At 45.2% G+C, this 13,583-nt stretch overlaps 1 protein-coding gene across 1 annotated transcript; it reads right to left on the bottom strand.

Moving 5' to 3' along the window:
- Nucleotides 1-10,897: 10,897 nt before the first annotated feature.
- Nucleotides 10,898-12,004, bottom strand: LOC124670836 (BTB/POZ and MATH domain-containing protein 1-like). The gene has a single exon (XM_047207308.1). It carries the CDS (start codon nt 12,002-12,004, stop codon nt 10,898-10,900), a length of 1,107 nt encoding a protein of 368 aa, XP_047063264.1.
- Nucleotides 12,005-13,583: the final 1,579 nt, after the last annotated feature.

Raw genomic sequence — 13,583 nt, 5'->3', positions numbered from 1 at the left:
CTCCAATCTATTAATATGAGTAGCATGTCATGGATGTTTGCTTGCATTGTTTTATTCATAAGTAAGTATGGCATTGTGGTATCCTCCTCTGAATAATTCATTTATATCGACTTGGCACATGCTCACGCATGCATATGACTGAACAAAAAGTCAATTAAGCCTCGATGATCTATATTGCTTCAGAGTTCTTGTATCACTTTTATGCCTCTGTTAATTTATTTTGCCGCAAGCATGATTATGACGATTCTTGCTCTCTTGATTTGTCGCTCCCTAGTCTTTTTGCTAGCCTTCACTTGTACTGAGCGGGAACGCTGCTCGTGCCTCCAAACACATGAAAACCAAGTTATTCCAGAGTGTCCACCATAAATACCTATGCATGGCATTTCAAACCATTCCAAGTAAATTCTCATGCGCTACCTTTAAAATCTTCAAAATGCTTCTTAATTTGTGTTAATGTTTCATAGCTCATGAGGAAGTATGTGGTGTTTAGCTTTCAACCTTGTCATTTACTTTTGACGGACTCTCATATGGAATAGTGGCACATCCGCTTATCCAATAATTTTGCAAAAAGAGCTGGCAATGGGATTCCCAGATCCCGAATTAATTAAACTTAAATAGACACTCCTCCATGGTTTGTGATTGTTGGACGGCACCCGAAGGATTCGGTTAGCCATGGCTTGTGTAAGCAAAGGTTGGGGGAGTGTCATCATCATAATAAAACTAAAATAAAAAGGCACTCCTTCATGGTATGAGATTGTTGGCGAGCACCCGAGGATTCGGTTAGCCATGGTTTGTGCAAGAAAGGTTGGAAGGAGTGCCACATAAACGTGCAATAATTCATGGGAGCCGCTCTTGAAAGTCCGGTTGGCGAGGTAGTTAGTGTACCCACTACCATTCGTTGACAACAACAAACACCTCTCAAAATAATTTTACTCCTGATTTATAAAAATGAAAAGCTCTAGCGCATGTTAATCCCTGCTTCCCTCTGCGAAGGGTCAATCTTTTACTTTTATGTTGTGTCTTCATTATTTCTTTGAGTACTATCTTGAGAGCACAACTGTCATTCTTAGTATAATATGCTTGTCTCAAAATATGATTGATTGTGGTATAACTTTGATGCTTTTATCTTTGACAATCACTATTTCTAGTCTTTCTATGAACTTCAAAGGTGCCCGGGCATTTATGTTTTGCCAATCAAATACAGGCAAGCGAGATACCACTTTATCATGCTCTCTTATGAACATTGCAATCCTGCTTATATACATGATTCATGATGCTTATTATTAATTGTTGGTACCTCTCCATGATTGACATAGCTGTTAGATGATCTTATTTGCATGTGTCTCATTATGAACTGCTCAAGTATTAGCCATATCATGAGAATATATACATCATATGAGCAAATGTGTTCGTGAAAGTTCTTTTATCGCTCAGTTGTTAACTGAATTGCTTGAGGACAAGCAATAAGCTAAGCTTGGGGGAGTTGATACGTCCAAAACGTATCTACTTTCCCGAACACTTTTGCTATTGTTTGGCCTCTAATTTGTGTATTTTGGATGTAACTAACACGGACTAACGCTGTTTTCAGCGGAACTGCTTACGGTGTCTCGTTTTTGTGCAGAAATCCAACTTTCGGGAAAAACCTCGGAATTTATGCGAAGGCCCTATTTTCCCAGGAAACTAAGGGAGCCAGAAGGGCAATTGAAGTGGAGGCCCGAGGGCCCCACACCACCAGGCGGCGCGGCCCAGGGGGGGCCCGCGCGGCCAGGTGGTGTGGCCCCTCGGCCGGCCTCCGACGCCCCCTTCGGACTACTTATTCGCCTCGACCTAAAAACGCCTGGAGAGAAGTCGAAGTCGCCAGAAACCCTCCAGAACGCCGCCACATCGCGAAACTCCGTCGCGGGAGCCAGAAGTCTCCGTTCTGGCACTCCGCCGGGACGGGGAATTGGAGGAGATCATCACCGCCATCACCGCCAACGCCTCTCCATCAACCAGCAATGTTTCCCCCATCCATGTGTGAGTAATTCCCCCGCTGTAGGTGAAGGGGATGGTAGGGATTGGATGAGATTGGTCATGTAATAGCATAAGATTGTTAGGGCATAGTGCCTAGTGTCCAGTAGATGGTACTTTTATGATATTGTTGCAACTTGTTATGCTTAATGCTTGTCACTAGGGCCCGAGTGCCATGATCTCAGATCTGAACATGTTATTATTTCATCATGATATTCATTGTTTATGGTCTTACCTATAAGTTGTATACACATGTCGCTGTCCGGAACCAATGGCCCCGAAGTGACAGAAATCGGGACAACCGGAGGGAATGGTAGCGATGTGAGGATCACATGTGTTCACGGAGTGTTAATGCTTTGCTCCGGTACTCTATTAAAAGGAGTACCTTAATATCCAGATAGTTTCCCTTGAGGCCCGGCTGCCACCGGCTGGTAGGACAAAAGATGTTGTGCAAGTTTCTCATTGCGAGCACGTACGACTATAATTGGAACACATGCCTATTGATTGATTAGTACTTGGACACCGTTTTATTATTATCTGCAAATGCCCCGCTATGATTGTTACATGAGTTTCTCTCATCCATGCAACGCCCGTCATCCGTCCCCGTGCCTACGGTATTTTAATCCTGCTGTTTACTATAATCACTACTGCTGTCTTTGTTACTCTGCTGCTTGTTATTTCACTACTCGCTACTGCTATAAAACTGTTACCTATCGATAAACTCTTGCGAGCAAGTCTGTTTCCAGTGCAAGCTGAATTGACAACTCCGTTGTTAAGGCTTCCAAGTATTCTTTGTCTCCCCTTGTGTCGAATCAATAAATTGGGTAATACTTCCCTCGAAGACTGTTGCGATCCCCTATACTTGTGGGTCATCAGGCTGCTACTGGGTTGGTTAGCTGGGCTGCGTGGCCGGGGCAACTAAGTTGGTATCGAAGAACTACTGCGCCGCGGGAAATCCTTCTCTACACAAGTTCTCGTACGAGGTTTTTGAATAGAACTTCGATAGGTGAGAGGTGTAAGCCCCGCGAGGTGTGAAACGATCTCGTTCTAAACGAATGAAAATTGACAACAATGAAAAAAATCATAGCTTAGAAACAGAGGTTCTGAAAGGTAATGACTGGAAATCCTTGTTTAGGGCCCTAGACTCAAAATCCAATTTGTGCTAGTGGTTAGGTAAGCCTCTTTTATTTTATTTTATGTTCCTATTTTGTATTTTCATTTTTACATTTTTGTTTTGAGTTCATTTATGTTTTGCAGGCTCTTCTTTATTTATTTGAATTCTTCTGCAAGCTATTAGCTGATTTCAAATACTATGGGAATACATTAGGATATTTTATATAGGGTAAGCATATTGGACTATTAATTTCTATTTGAATTATGTAACTTAGTTTTCAATATATATGATTTTAAAATATCAACCTTGAAATCTTCAAGTTATTTTTCAGAAATTTAGTTTTAACTACCAAGTGGCAAATAGGGTTTCATCTTGTATTCATTTGTAAATAAGCTATTTGCAAGGAAATGCTTGTTACTCCATTTCTCATTTAATAATATGATCTAATGGCATGATTTTATGTGCCCCAAATATTTCTAAACATTTGGATATTCTCAAAGATATTCATAAGATCATTGGTGGAAGATATAAAGGTGTGGTCTTAAATTCTTAGATGATTTTATTATGTCTCCCATAATAAGGTATATTTCTATTTAAGTAGATGTCAATGGGCATGAGTTCATGTGCCTAAAATTGGTAGAGTCTTGGAAATTCTTTTTAAGGTTACTCCAAAGTTATTAGTATTGTTATCTTTAACATTGGATTGTAATGGTTCAAGGTGTATCCTATGTTTCTCATGAGTCATATATTTGCTCAACAAGATTATTAGACTAAAACACTATGGTGCATTAATTATTAGCTTCACAACTTGCATTGCTCTCCAGGAACATTGGTTTGGTCATTATTCTTGTAATGAAGTATGGTTTACCACTAGCTAGGATTTTCTTATATCCACCTAGATGTGGCATGGTTAGGATTAAGATGTGGTGCTGGGTTTTACTTGTGATAACCAAGTGATTCAGAAGTTAGTGTTAAGATATGGGCATTGGTTCTAAGTGTGAGTTGACACCATATTAAATTGGCTAGGTTTGCCCTTCCTCACCATTGATAGGTTGTTTATCTCAAAATATTACTATGGTTGTCACAAAGGCTTGGGTAGGCAAGGTTTTAGTATAACGCAGATGATTCTCTATTGAATATGTTGAAAATGACTAGGGTTACTTATTAGTGGTCTCCTTATGATTTCATGTGATAGATGATATATGCTTATCATATAAGGGCTTAATGTATACTTCTATATGTACAAAGCATAATCATGTACTAGACATGATCAACTTATTTCTCACTAGCTTCCTACTTCTAGTTCTTAAGATTTATGATCATTAACAAATGGTGATGATTATGGTATGGGCTTCCTAAGGTAGCAGTGGTGCAATATGATCCTCATCTCCAATATCAACTATTGTCTTGATCAACTAGGGTATGGTACTCCTCTTAACTTCCTTGGATGGACATGGCTATAGTTTCCTCTGTAGTTTATATCACTTGGATATGCATGGGATAGTAACTTAGAGTTCTACTCAAGCAATGATGATATGGTCATCTGCATATATGGATAGTTCTCTCCCTCAAATCCAAGTGTTGGTTCAACTGACTTGAGTGTAACACTTTAGCTTGAGCTCTCTTATATAGGTATGGATTATTCTAGGGTTTATGATGTGCTCACAGTATCTCTTTGTGACAACCATTATTAGTATACCTGGCTCGGTCCAATATGGAGAAGACCAAATATGGAGAAGGCCCAACAAGGCAACCCGAAGAAGTAGTAGACTAGGACTCTTGTAAAACCCTAGGCTGGTTGCATATATAAAGCTAGCCAGGGCACCCGAAATAAGGAGGACAACATATAGACAGAATATAGACAACATAACTCCGCTACAGCGGCACCATGTAAACATATTGTGACCATATAGTGGATTGCTAGCAGCACGTAGGGATCCTCCACCGAGGGGACCCGAAGCTGGGTACGTCGTGTGCCTAATCTCGTTCCCGGAATCTCCATCGTCGCTCTTCCTGAAACCCAAGTCTACAATACGTAGGCATTGGCGAGGTGATCCCTCATCAATTGGCGCCGTCTGTGGGAATTGCGACGTTTGGATTCTGTTATCCGGGCGGGATCCATCGCCATCAAAAACCCTCATAATTTTGAGTTGCTCAACACATCGGAAAATCGTCTGGTACGACTGGACAGCGGCGGCTTCATCAGATCATCATATTCCATTGCCGCGTACAGCCAGACGATTCCGTAACCGGATATGTCAGGTGCTGGTTTCTGTCTTCGGGAGCATCGTCCGTGAACCTAGAGGATCAGTTTTTGTCTTCAAACGTTTGGATCTACAGAGAAAAACAGAAAAAACCTCGCGAGATTCTCTTCGTCCGTTGCTTGGGCCAATAGATCAGAACAATGAGTCGCAGGATGGTTCATTGTGGCAGCCGTATCACCCAAATTTGGCAACCAATCAATCTTCTAGTGAACTTTCCCGTACTAGCTCCCACATGTGAGCCAGGCAAGAACTTTTTTCATGGAGGCAAGTAAATCCGGCGCCGTCAATCAACTGAAGATCGGAAGGAAAGAACAAAAGCAAGACTTAAAAAATTATTCGGCTGCTGCTGTCATCCTGCCACAACGTTTCCATTGAAAATTGGTTCAGTTTCCAAGAACAATACCGCCACATCTCGGTTGGTTTGTAAACACGAAAGAAAAGAAATTTAGGCAGGTACATGGATCAGCAAAGAAAGCGATGGATCAAGCAAACAAGTCATCCACGCGTTTGGGAGAAATCCAAAAAAGGAAACATGATCACGGTCGACCCGGCCAGCGCGGATTCACCATCACCGACAACCTAATTTCATCCGACACGATTATCATCAGGTGCTATACTTCTAATTAATCTCTACATGCAAAATTTATTTTACCAAATATTTTTTGGCTCGTACTACTATTTGTGCGTAGATTTTTGCGCCACAATATAATTGCAGATTGAAACAAAGCTTCGACTGCTCTGCTCGGTCGACCGTGCCCGCCATGACGCACTCGTCTTACTCGAGGGTTCGCCGGCCATAGACCCGACATCGCGGACCCGATATATTCGGGTGCTCGCCCGTCCTCTTCATCAACTATTTTCTGACCGCATAACTATTTCGACTACGCCCGCCACATGGACTATCTTTGGTGGCGAAACTATTTCGACTGTGCCCTCTTCATCAACTACTTCCGGTCAAACGCCGTGCAACTTCATCGACCGCGTCCGCCACATGACCTGCTTTCACGTTGGCTCCGCCGCTCCCGATAATAAAGCTAAGTGTTCTTCTTTCAAAAAGTTAACTATTATTTACTTTCGCCACACCCAAATATTCGGGGGCTGCGTTATTACATCTTTACAATAAAATACACCCGACACTCGGAGATGCGCCATTACTTCGTTACCACAAATATACTCGGTTACTTGGTAAATTTCTTTTCTTCGGCTCTGGATATATCTTCTCCGGCTCAGTGAAACTATTTTCTTCGGCTCGGTGGAATTATTTTCTTCGACTTAGTCGCTTTATCATCTTCGGCTCAGTGGATTTATTTTCTTCGGATTACTGGATTGGTTTTCTTTGGATTATTATTGGTTCACTTATACAATATTACCCGACGCGTTTCCGGGTAAATGGATTCATCTTTTATGGTTATTACTGGAACTATTTTCTTCGGATCAATGGATTCATCCTCTATGATATCAGCAGATTCATCTTTTATGGTTATTACTAGAACTATTTTCTTCGGATCAATGGATTTATCCTTTATGATATCAGCGGATTCATTTTCTATGGTTATTTCTGGATTCTTCGGGTCAATGGATTCATCTTCTATGATATCGGCGAATTCATCTTCAATATATGAATTCATATTTGATGGTGTAATATTTAATATGAAGTCATTTCAAGTACTTCATCTCGGATTCATCTTCAGTATTTCATCCTTAATGGCCTTCTTCCGACGTCATGGCTAACACTCGGGGGCTGGACAACAACTTCGCCGTGGGTCACAACTGCAACATGGCGCCTAAGCAATAATCATGACATCACCCCGGCAACGCTCGGGGGCTCGGCTATTTCTTCATCAACAATTTGGCGGCATCCATTTTTTGCTATTTGGTGGTTTCTACTTTGACTAGACTTCTTATCTACACTCGACTCATCGACTTCGTCGTGTCCAATAAGCTAAGTGTTCTTTTATTTTTCACAAAGTTAATTATCGTTTACTTTCGCCGCACCCGAGACTCGGGGGCTGCGCGGCATATATTCACTTTACATATCATCGAATCTGAGCATCTGACACCGCATGCGAAAAAGAGAGTCAAGGAAAAGATAGAAAAAGTTTGTTTATTTATGCAGGAGAAAGCCGACGAAATTGTCTACAAGAGAGAACCCGACGAAATTGTCCAAAGGGAGAACTCGACGAAATTGTCTTCAAGAAAGAACAGGACCCGAAAATTATCTTCAAAAAGGTCCCGAAAAATTATCTTCAAGGAGGTCCCGAAGAATTATCTTCAAGGAGGCCCCGAAGAATTGTCCTCAGGGAGGACCCGAAGAATTGTCCTCAAGGAGGACTCGAAGAAATTTTCTTCAAGAAAGAACTCGATGAAATTTTCATCAAGGCGGAACCAAAAAAAAAAGAGATGGACAAATCTTCGGGTCCATTGACTCGTCATATTCTTCCGAGCAAGAGCATCGGTGATGAACCCGACAATATAGAAGAATCCAATATATTCGGCTGTCTCATCACGCCCGAGAAAAATATAGAAGAGCCCGTAAAATGGGTCATTGCATTAGCCGAACAAGGCACTTGACAAAATATTCTCAGAGCGCCAAAGTCGCGAATAATCTCTGAATACCGCAAAACTCTGCGAAGGTAAGACCCCGGGTCCGTCCTGAGCGGCGTGGCACCGTCTCTGACGTCGGTTTGCTACTTTTTTCCGTATCAACAGATACGAAGAAAAATCCTAACGGACGCGTTAGGTACCCGATAAAACATGACTGAGACTCGACAGAATGGTAAGACCTTAAGCGGCACCTATCGAGTTAACACCAGTATCCCGGGATCATGTCCAGGGACGTGATCTTGAAGTAGGTTTTTGCGGATTGCCACTAGAGCGAGTTAACTAGTACCTGATCCGTCGGATGAACTAGCCCCAATTACCATTATCCCTGTACAATATAGATATAGATGTCAAATAAAAATATCAATGGCTCGGAGTCGATAAAAGAGGGGCTGCGCCCGGAAATATAGTCAAGTTCTTTATCGAGTAGTACAACTTGAGCCTATGCCTAGGTGCAAGCACCTGCCCATAGGCTCGGGGGCTACTCTTATCGAGAGTATTGTTCACCCTCCCGGTAAGATACAAGAAAGAGGAACAATTGTGGTGTCGATTAAAAGCAAGTTGAGCCTACACCCAAGTGCAAACACTTGGCTGTAGCCTCGGGGGCTACTCCCATCGGGAGCGCTGGTTGCGCACCCGATAGAAAGATAACTTCGACATCATCTACGGCAATTAAGGTTTGTAGACTCAACTCGATTCTACGACTCGAGTGGAGCCTACTCCCATCGGGAGCACATGGATTTCATCAAGTTTTCCAGAAATATAGTTAAGTTCTTCATCGAGTAGTACAACTTGAGTCTATGCCTAAGTGCAAGCACTTGTCCATAGACTCGGGGGCTACTCCCATCGGGAGCGCTGCCGCGCACCCGATAATTTCAAGAATCGTCGACATCATCTACGCTACACATGATCTACGACGTGGACCTCGCCTTGTATTTCTTCGACTTCGGAGATGGTTATGCTTGGAGTTTCTACGCAAGTCTTCGACTTCCCTATAAACTCGGGGGCTACTGACATGGGCATACCCTTCGGGTACCCATTATTGGTATACCTGGCTCGGCCCAATATGGAGAAAACTAAATATGGAGAAGGCCCAACAAGGCAACCCGAAGAAGTAGTAGACTAGGACTCTTGTAAAACCCTAGGCTGGTTGCATATATAAAGCTAGCCAGGGCACCCGAAATAAGGAGGACAACATGTAGACAGAATATAGACAATATAACTCCGCTACAGCGGCACCATGTAAACATATTGTGACCATATAGTGGATTGCTAGCAGCACGTAGGGATCCTCCACCGAGGGGACCCGAAGCTGGGTACGTCGTGTGCCTAATCTCGTTCCCGGAATCTCCATCGTCGCTCTTCCCGAAACCCAAGTCTACAATACGTAGGCATTGGCGAGGTGATCCCTCGTCAATGTGCTCACAGTATCTCTTTAGGTATAAATAGATTAAGTCTCCACCTGGCTAGCTTTGTTTGAATGGTTCCTACTTTATTTCTTAATGTCAAGAATGTGGTTCTATTCCTTTAAAGTTGTACTACCTCACCACTTCTCAATGATATGGATTATATCATAAGGTTCTAACTCGAAAGATGATGATATCATCTGAATGAATGGATATAATTCTCTAGTGGCTAGAGTTTGATGTAGATAGATTTGACTAGAGAAGAATAAAACAAGTGGACACACTTGATGACAAGACTAGTATTGATCTCCTTGTCAAGAAGTCAACAATTGAGTGGAAGATATACCATGAGAATCATGGTAGAAACATGATTTGGTAAATTAGGGACACCAAAAAGATAAGTAAAGAATGCTTTCCTAATTCTTTCTTACTCGTTGATTTATGGTTGAATATGTGTTCATATGTTGTTGTAAGGAATACCATATTATGATCCTTTAGAAGATATGGTATTTGATCATTACTTAATGTGTTGTGTGATAGTTATAGTTCCATTTGATTCAACCCATAGATCAAATCATCTCTACAAAAAACAAGGTTTTAGTAAAGGTCACATTGAGGTTTATAACGCTTGACTTGATGAACTACTTCAATTCCACCAAGTCAAGTGAAGCTTCAGACTGTGATAGGTTTTATTTGAAAGCGTGAAAATTTTCCGGATTTTCTATGCATGATTGCACACATTTGTTTTCTCTTTTTTTTTGTAACCCCAAATCCTGGAATGTTGACCATGCTATGCTGGAGCTTCCTAGATTATCGAGCAAAATTTAAGTGGTATGAATGGTTTTTACTACAAAATTTGAAAATGGTTTATAGAATATTCTGTGTGCACTAGCTTTAAATTTGCTTGGATTCATATTTAATAAAAATTTAATGGTTGCATCCACAATTATTATAGGCATGTGGTATTATAAGTCGATACAAGGGGCTTGCAATATAAATTTCTTAGGATTGATTATCTTTGTAATGTATAGGAGAAATTGTGACCATCATCGCCAATGGTGAGAAAGAGAAGTGTCAACATGGACACTTTGGAGTAGCGATTGTGTATGTTTCTCCCGGTGCAACGTACGGGAATTTTTGCTAGTCATCTAAAAATGCATTAAAAAGTGATATATGATGATAGATATCAATAAAAAGTTAAAAACTAAACATATATATATATATATATAGCAATAATGATTATGAAAAATGCACGCATTTTCACATACAAAAAACTAACGAGACCATCACAACGCACAGACACTCATCTGGTACTATATTATATGTGTCCGAAACTAAGATAAGAACACACTCTCACGAAAAGAGAAAGTGTACATTTCATAAACAACCCAAATAAGTTCTCCACTGTTCAGCCATGTATATACGACTGACCCATATGTACACGTTTCACATGTGTTACTCCACCGGCCCTCACTCAGACCTAGACCTGCCGGGGTGGAGGTTTAGTGTGACACTTTCCCTAGTATCTCAATCTGATTTTCGAGGGGGATGCTCGCCGTGAAGTGCTTGAACCCTTCGGTCGCCGCAACGCCGGCCAGCACTTTCCGGGATGACACCATAAATGTGATGCACGCATCGGTGAGCAGCGGGCAGTGGTGCTGCTTGGCAAGCACCATCGTCGTCGCGACAGTCTCCACGTCCAAGGTTGCGCGTAGCTTCATGTCACAGGCATGCTTGAGTTTCTCCACCCCGTACCGATCTGCGGCCACCAGCAGGTGCTGCGTCACCGCCGTGCTGGAGCCTTCCCCGTTGCCCGGCAGGGAGTCCGTGTAGATGAAGTGGAGAAGCGACTCGAAGACCGTCGGCTCCATGTCCTCGATACGGATGCGCTCATCTGTGTCTTTCCTCTTCATCGGACCGAAGAGCTCGGCATCGAAGACCGGCGACCGTGCGGCGAGCACGCACCTGTGTGCACAGAACGCCTGCCCGCCGACCTCGATCACCACATCTGTGCCTTTGCCGTCTCTGAGCATGCGCTCGAGGTGGCCGTTCAATTCCGGCAGCGGAGCAGCGGTGGCCGGGACAGCCCTAGTGGCTTCCGTGCGGGGCGTGAGGACGGTGATGACGCACCTGATCGTCACGCAATCATCTTTGAGGTACCGCCGCGATGTCAGCTTGGATTTGCGCGTAAACTCATGAAATTTCTGGGATACCCCGGGGGTGAAGTTGTACGCGTCCGACGTCGTGATGTTCTTCATCTCCCCGTGGCGGTCCACCAGTCCTATGGTGACCCTTGCCGTCACCATCCCGGGCGCCTCTGTTTTGCGGAGATGCACAGACGCCGCCACGTAGCCCCTGTACTCCTCCGTGTGGAAGGCGGTGCTCCAGAACGCTCCGCGCGGGTAGAAGCAGAGAAACCAATCGCAGCCGCCGATGGTGAAGGTGCCGGACATCACGGAATCGCCCTCCGGGAGGTCCCTGATCCGCGAGTAGTTTGCGACCACGAAGTCGTGCGTCCCGGACACGCTGTCTGTTACGCATCTCGACGACGTGTCCGATTGTCTCGGAACGGAGGATCCCTTGTTCGTGAGGCGGCGCCACAGATCCATGTCGATCCTACTGACAACGTTCTGGACAGATCTTCCTAATCTCTCGAGACAGAAGGGGCAGAGAACCCCGTCTAATAACAACATGCAGGAGACCTTGCGGGATTCGGAACGTGCCGAAGTGCAGAACCGGACTCGGAAAGGAAACAGTTTCTCACGACGATGCCCGCGACTGACGACGTTCCGGGCAGAAACTAGCCTTCGCGCGAGACAGAAGAGGCAGAGAACCTCGTGCGATGGTGCAAGAACATGCAAGAGTCATCGCCGGTGACAAGCCAAGCGAACCGTGCGGGACCTGATTCCTAAACGGGGAAATTTTGTTCTTTGATTAGTCATCATGGACACGGAGTAGCGAAAGCATGCGAAGCGCTTCCTATAACGTGCCCGATGATCTGATTTCCAAGTGCAAATCCAACAAAACCGGGCACGCGCGTTTAATCCGATATTATCGGCCATATAGAAAATTGGCTTCGTTCGCGCTCGCTCTCGCCCCCCGCGCGGGTGAGAGGGAGCCAACCCTAGTGCCGTTGCCCGCCCTCCCTTCTTCTCCCCCTCCCACCGCCGCCGCCGGCGCGTGCCACCGGGCGTTGCTCGTGCGGTGCCGGCGGCGGCGACTGGCCTTTTCCCGCGCGCGTGGCAAGGAGGCGCGGAGCTCGGCGCCCGCGGCGGTGTCCCTAGGCTAGGTACTGGCCCGGCGCGGCTGGGTGACTCTCGAGGCGGCGGGGCAGCGAGGTGGCTTGGCGGCAGATGGGCGGTCGCAGGCGGGCGGCTGGCGGCTGGCCGCGCCCTCCCGGCCCAGATCTGGGCCCTCTGGCCCCCATCTGGGTTGGGATGGGCTGCCTCATGCCCGGTTGCTGCTCCCTGGAGGTGGACGTGGGGCGTCAGTGGGGATGGGTGGTGGTGGCGCTGCACGCCGGCCAGCTGCAGCATGGCTGTGGAAACTTTACGGGCCAAGCGGGCTTGGCCGGGCCAGTAGCGGCTCAGTGTGTTTCTGCTGGCACGTCCTGTCTGCTACCGTGATGGCGGTGGAGGATGTTCCCTCCCGCGTGGCGGCGGTGCTGCTTCACCTGACCCTGTTGTGCCCTTCCTTCCCTCGAGGCCTCGTGTCTGGGACCACAGTGAGATGGCGAGGATGGCTTCTAGATTGTGGTGGCGCATGCTGGTTGGTGGCGGTTGGGAGGAGCACTTCGAGTTGTCTGGGGTGATGGTGGTTTGGGGATCAGGAGAAATCCCTGTCGGCTTATTCGACGGCGACGCCTGCGGGTATCGTCTTTCCTTCCTGAAGGGCGTCGGGGGTACCCCTACCCTATCCTCTCCGCATACGGGCGGAAACCCTAGGAGGAGTCCGGGCAGTAGTGGCGACATCGTCGCCTACTTGTTGAAGGTGTTGCTTCGTACGCGATGACTCGATGTGCTAGGAAGCGGTGGGACTTCGCGGAGAGTGCAGCGATTGCGGGCTATCTTCGTTTTCGTCAATCCATCGGTATCGGCATTTTTTTTAAAATATTTTCTCTCTTCTTTCTTTTGGACTTGATGTGCTGTTTTCCCCGGCGGTGGTTGCTATCTTGTATCGGTTGGTTGC

Source organism: Lolium rigidum, chromosome 7, assembly GCF_022539505.1.
Source record: "Lolium rigidum isolate FL_2022 chromosome 7, APGP_CSIRO_Lrig_0.1, whole genome shotgun sequence".
NCBI lineage: Eukaryota > Viridiplantae > Streptophyta > Magnoliopsida > Poales > Poaceae > Lolium > Lolium rigidum.
This window is presented reverse-complemented; position numbering and strand designations above follow the sequence as displayed.

Coding starts and splice junctions, on each gene's coding strand:
- LOC124670836 (XM_047207308.1), bottom strand. CDS start 12,004: ATGGATCTGTGGCGCCGCCTCACGAACAAGGGATCCTCCGTTCCGAGA.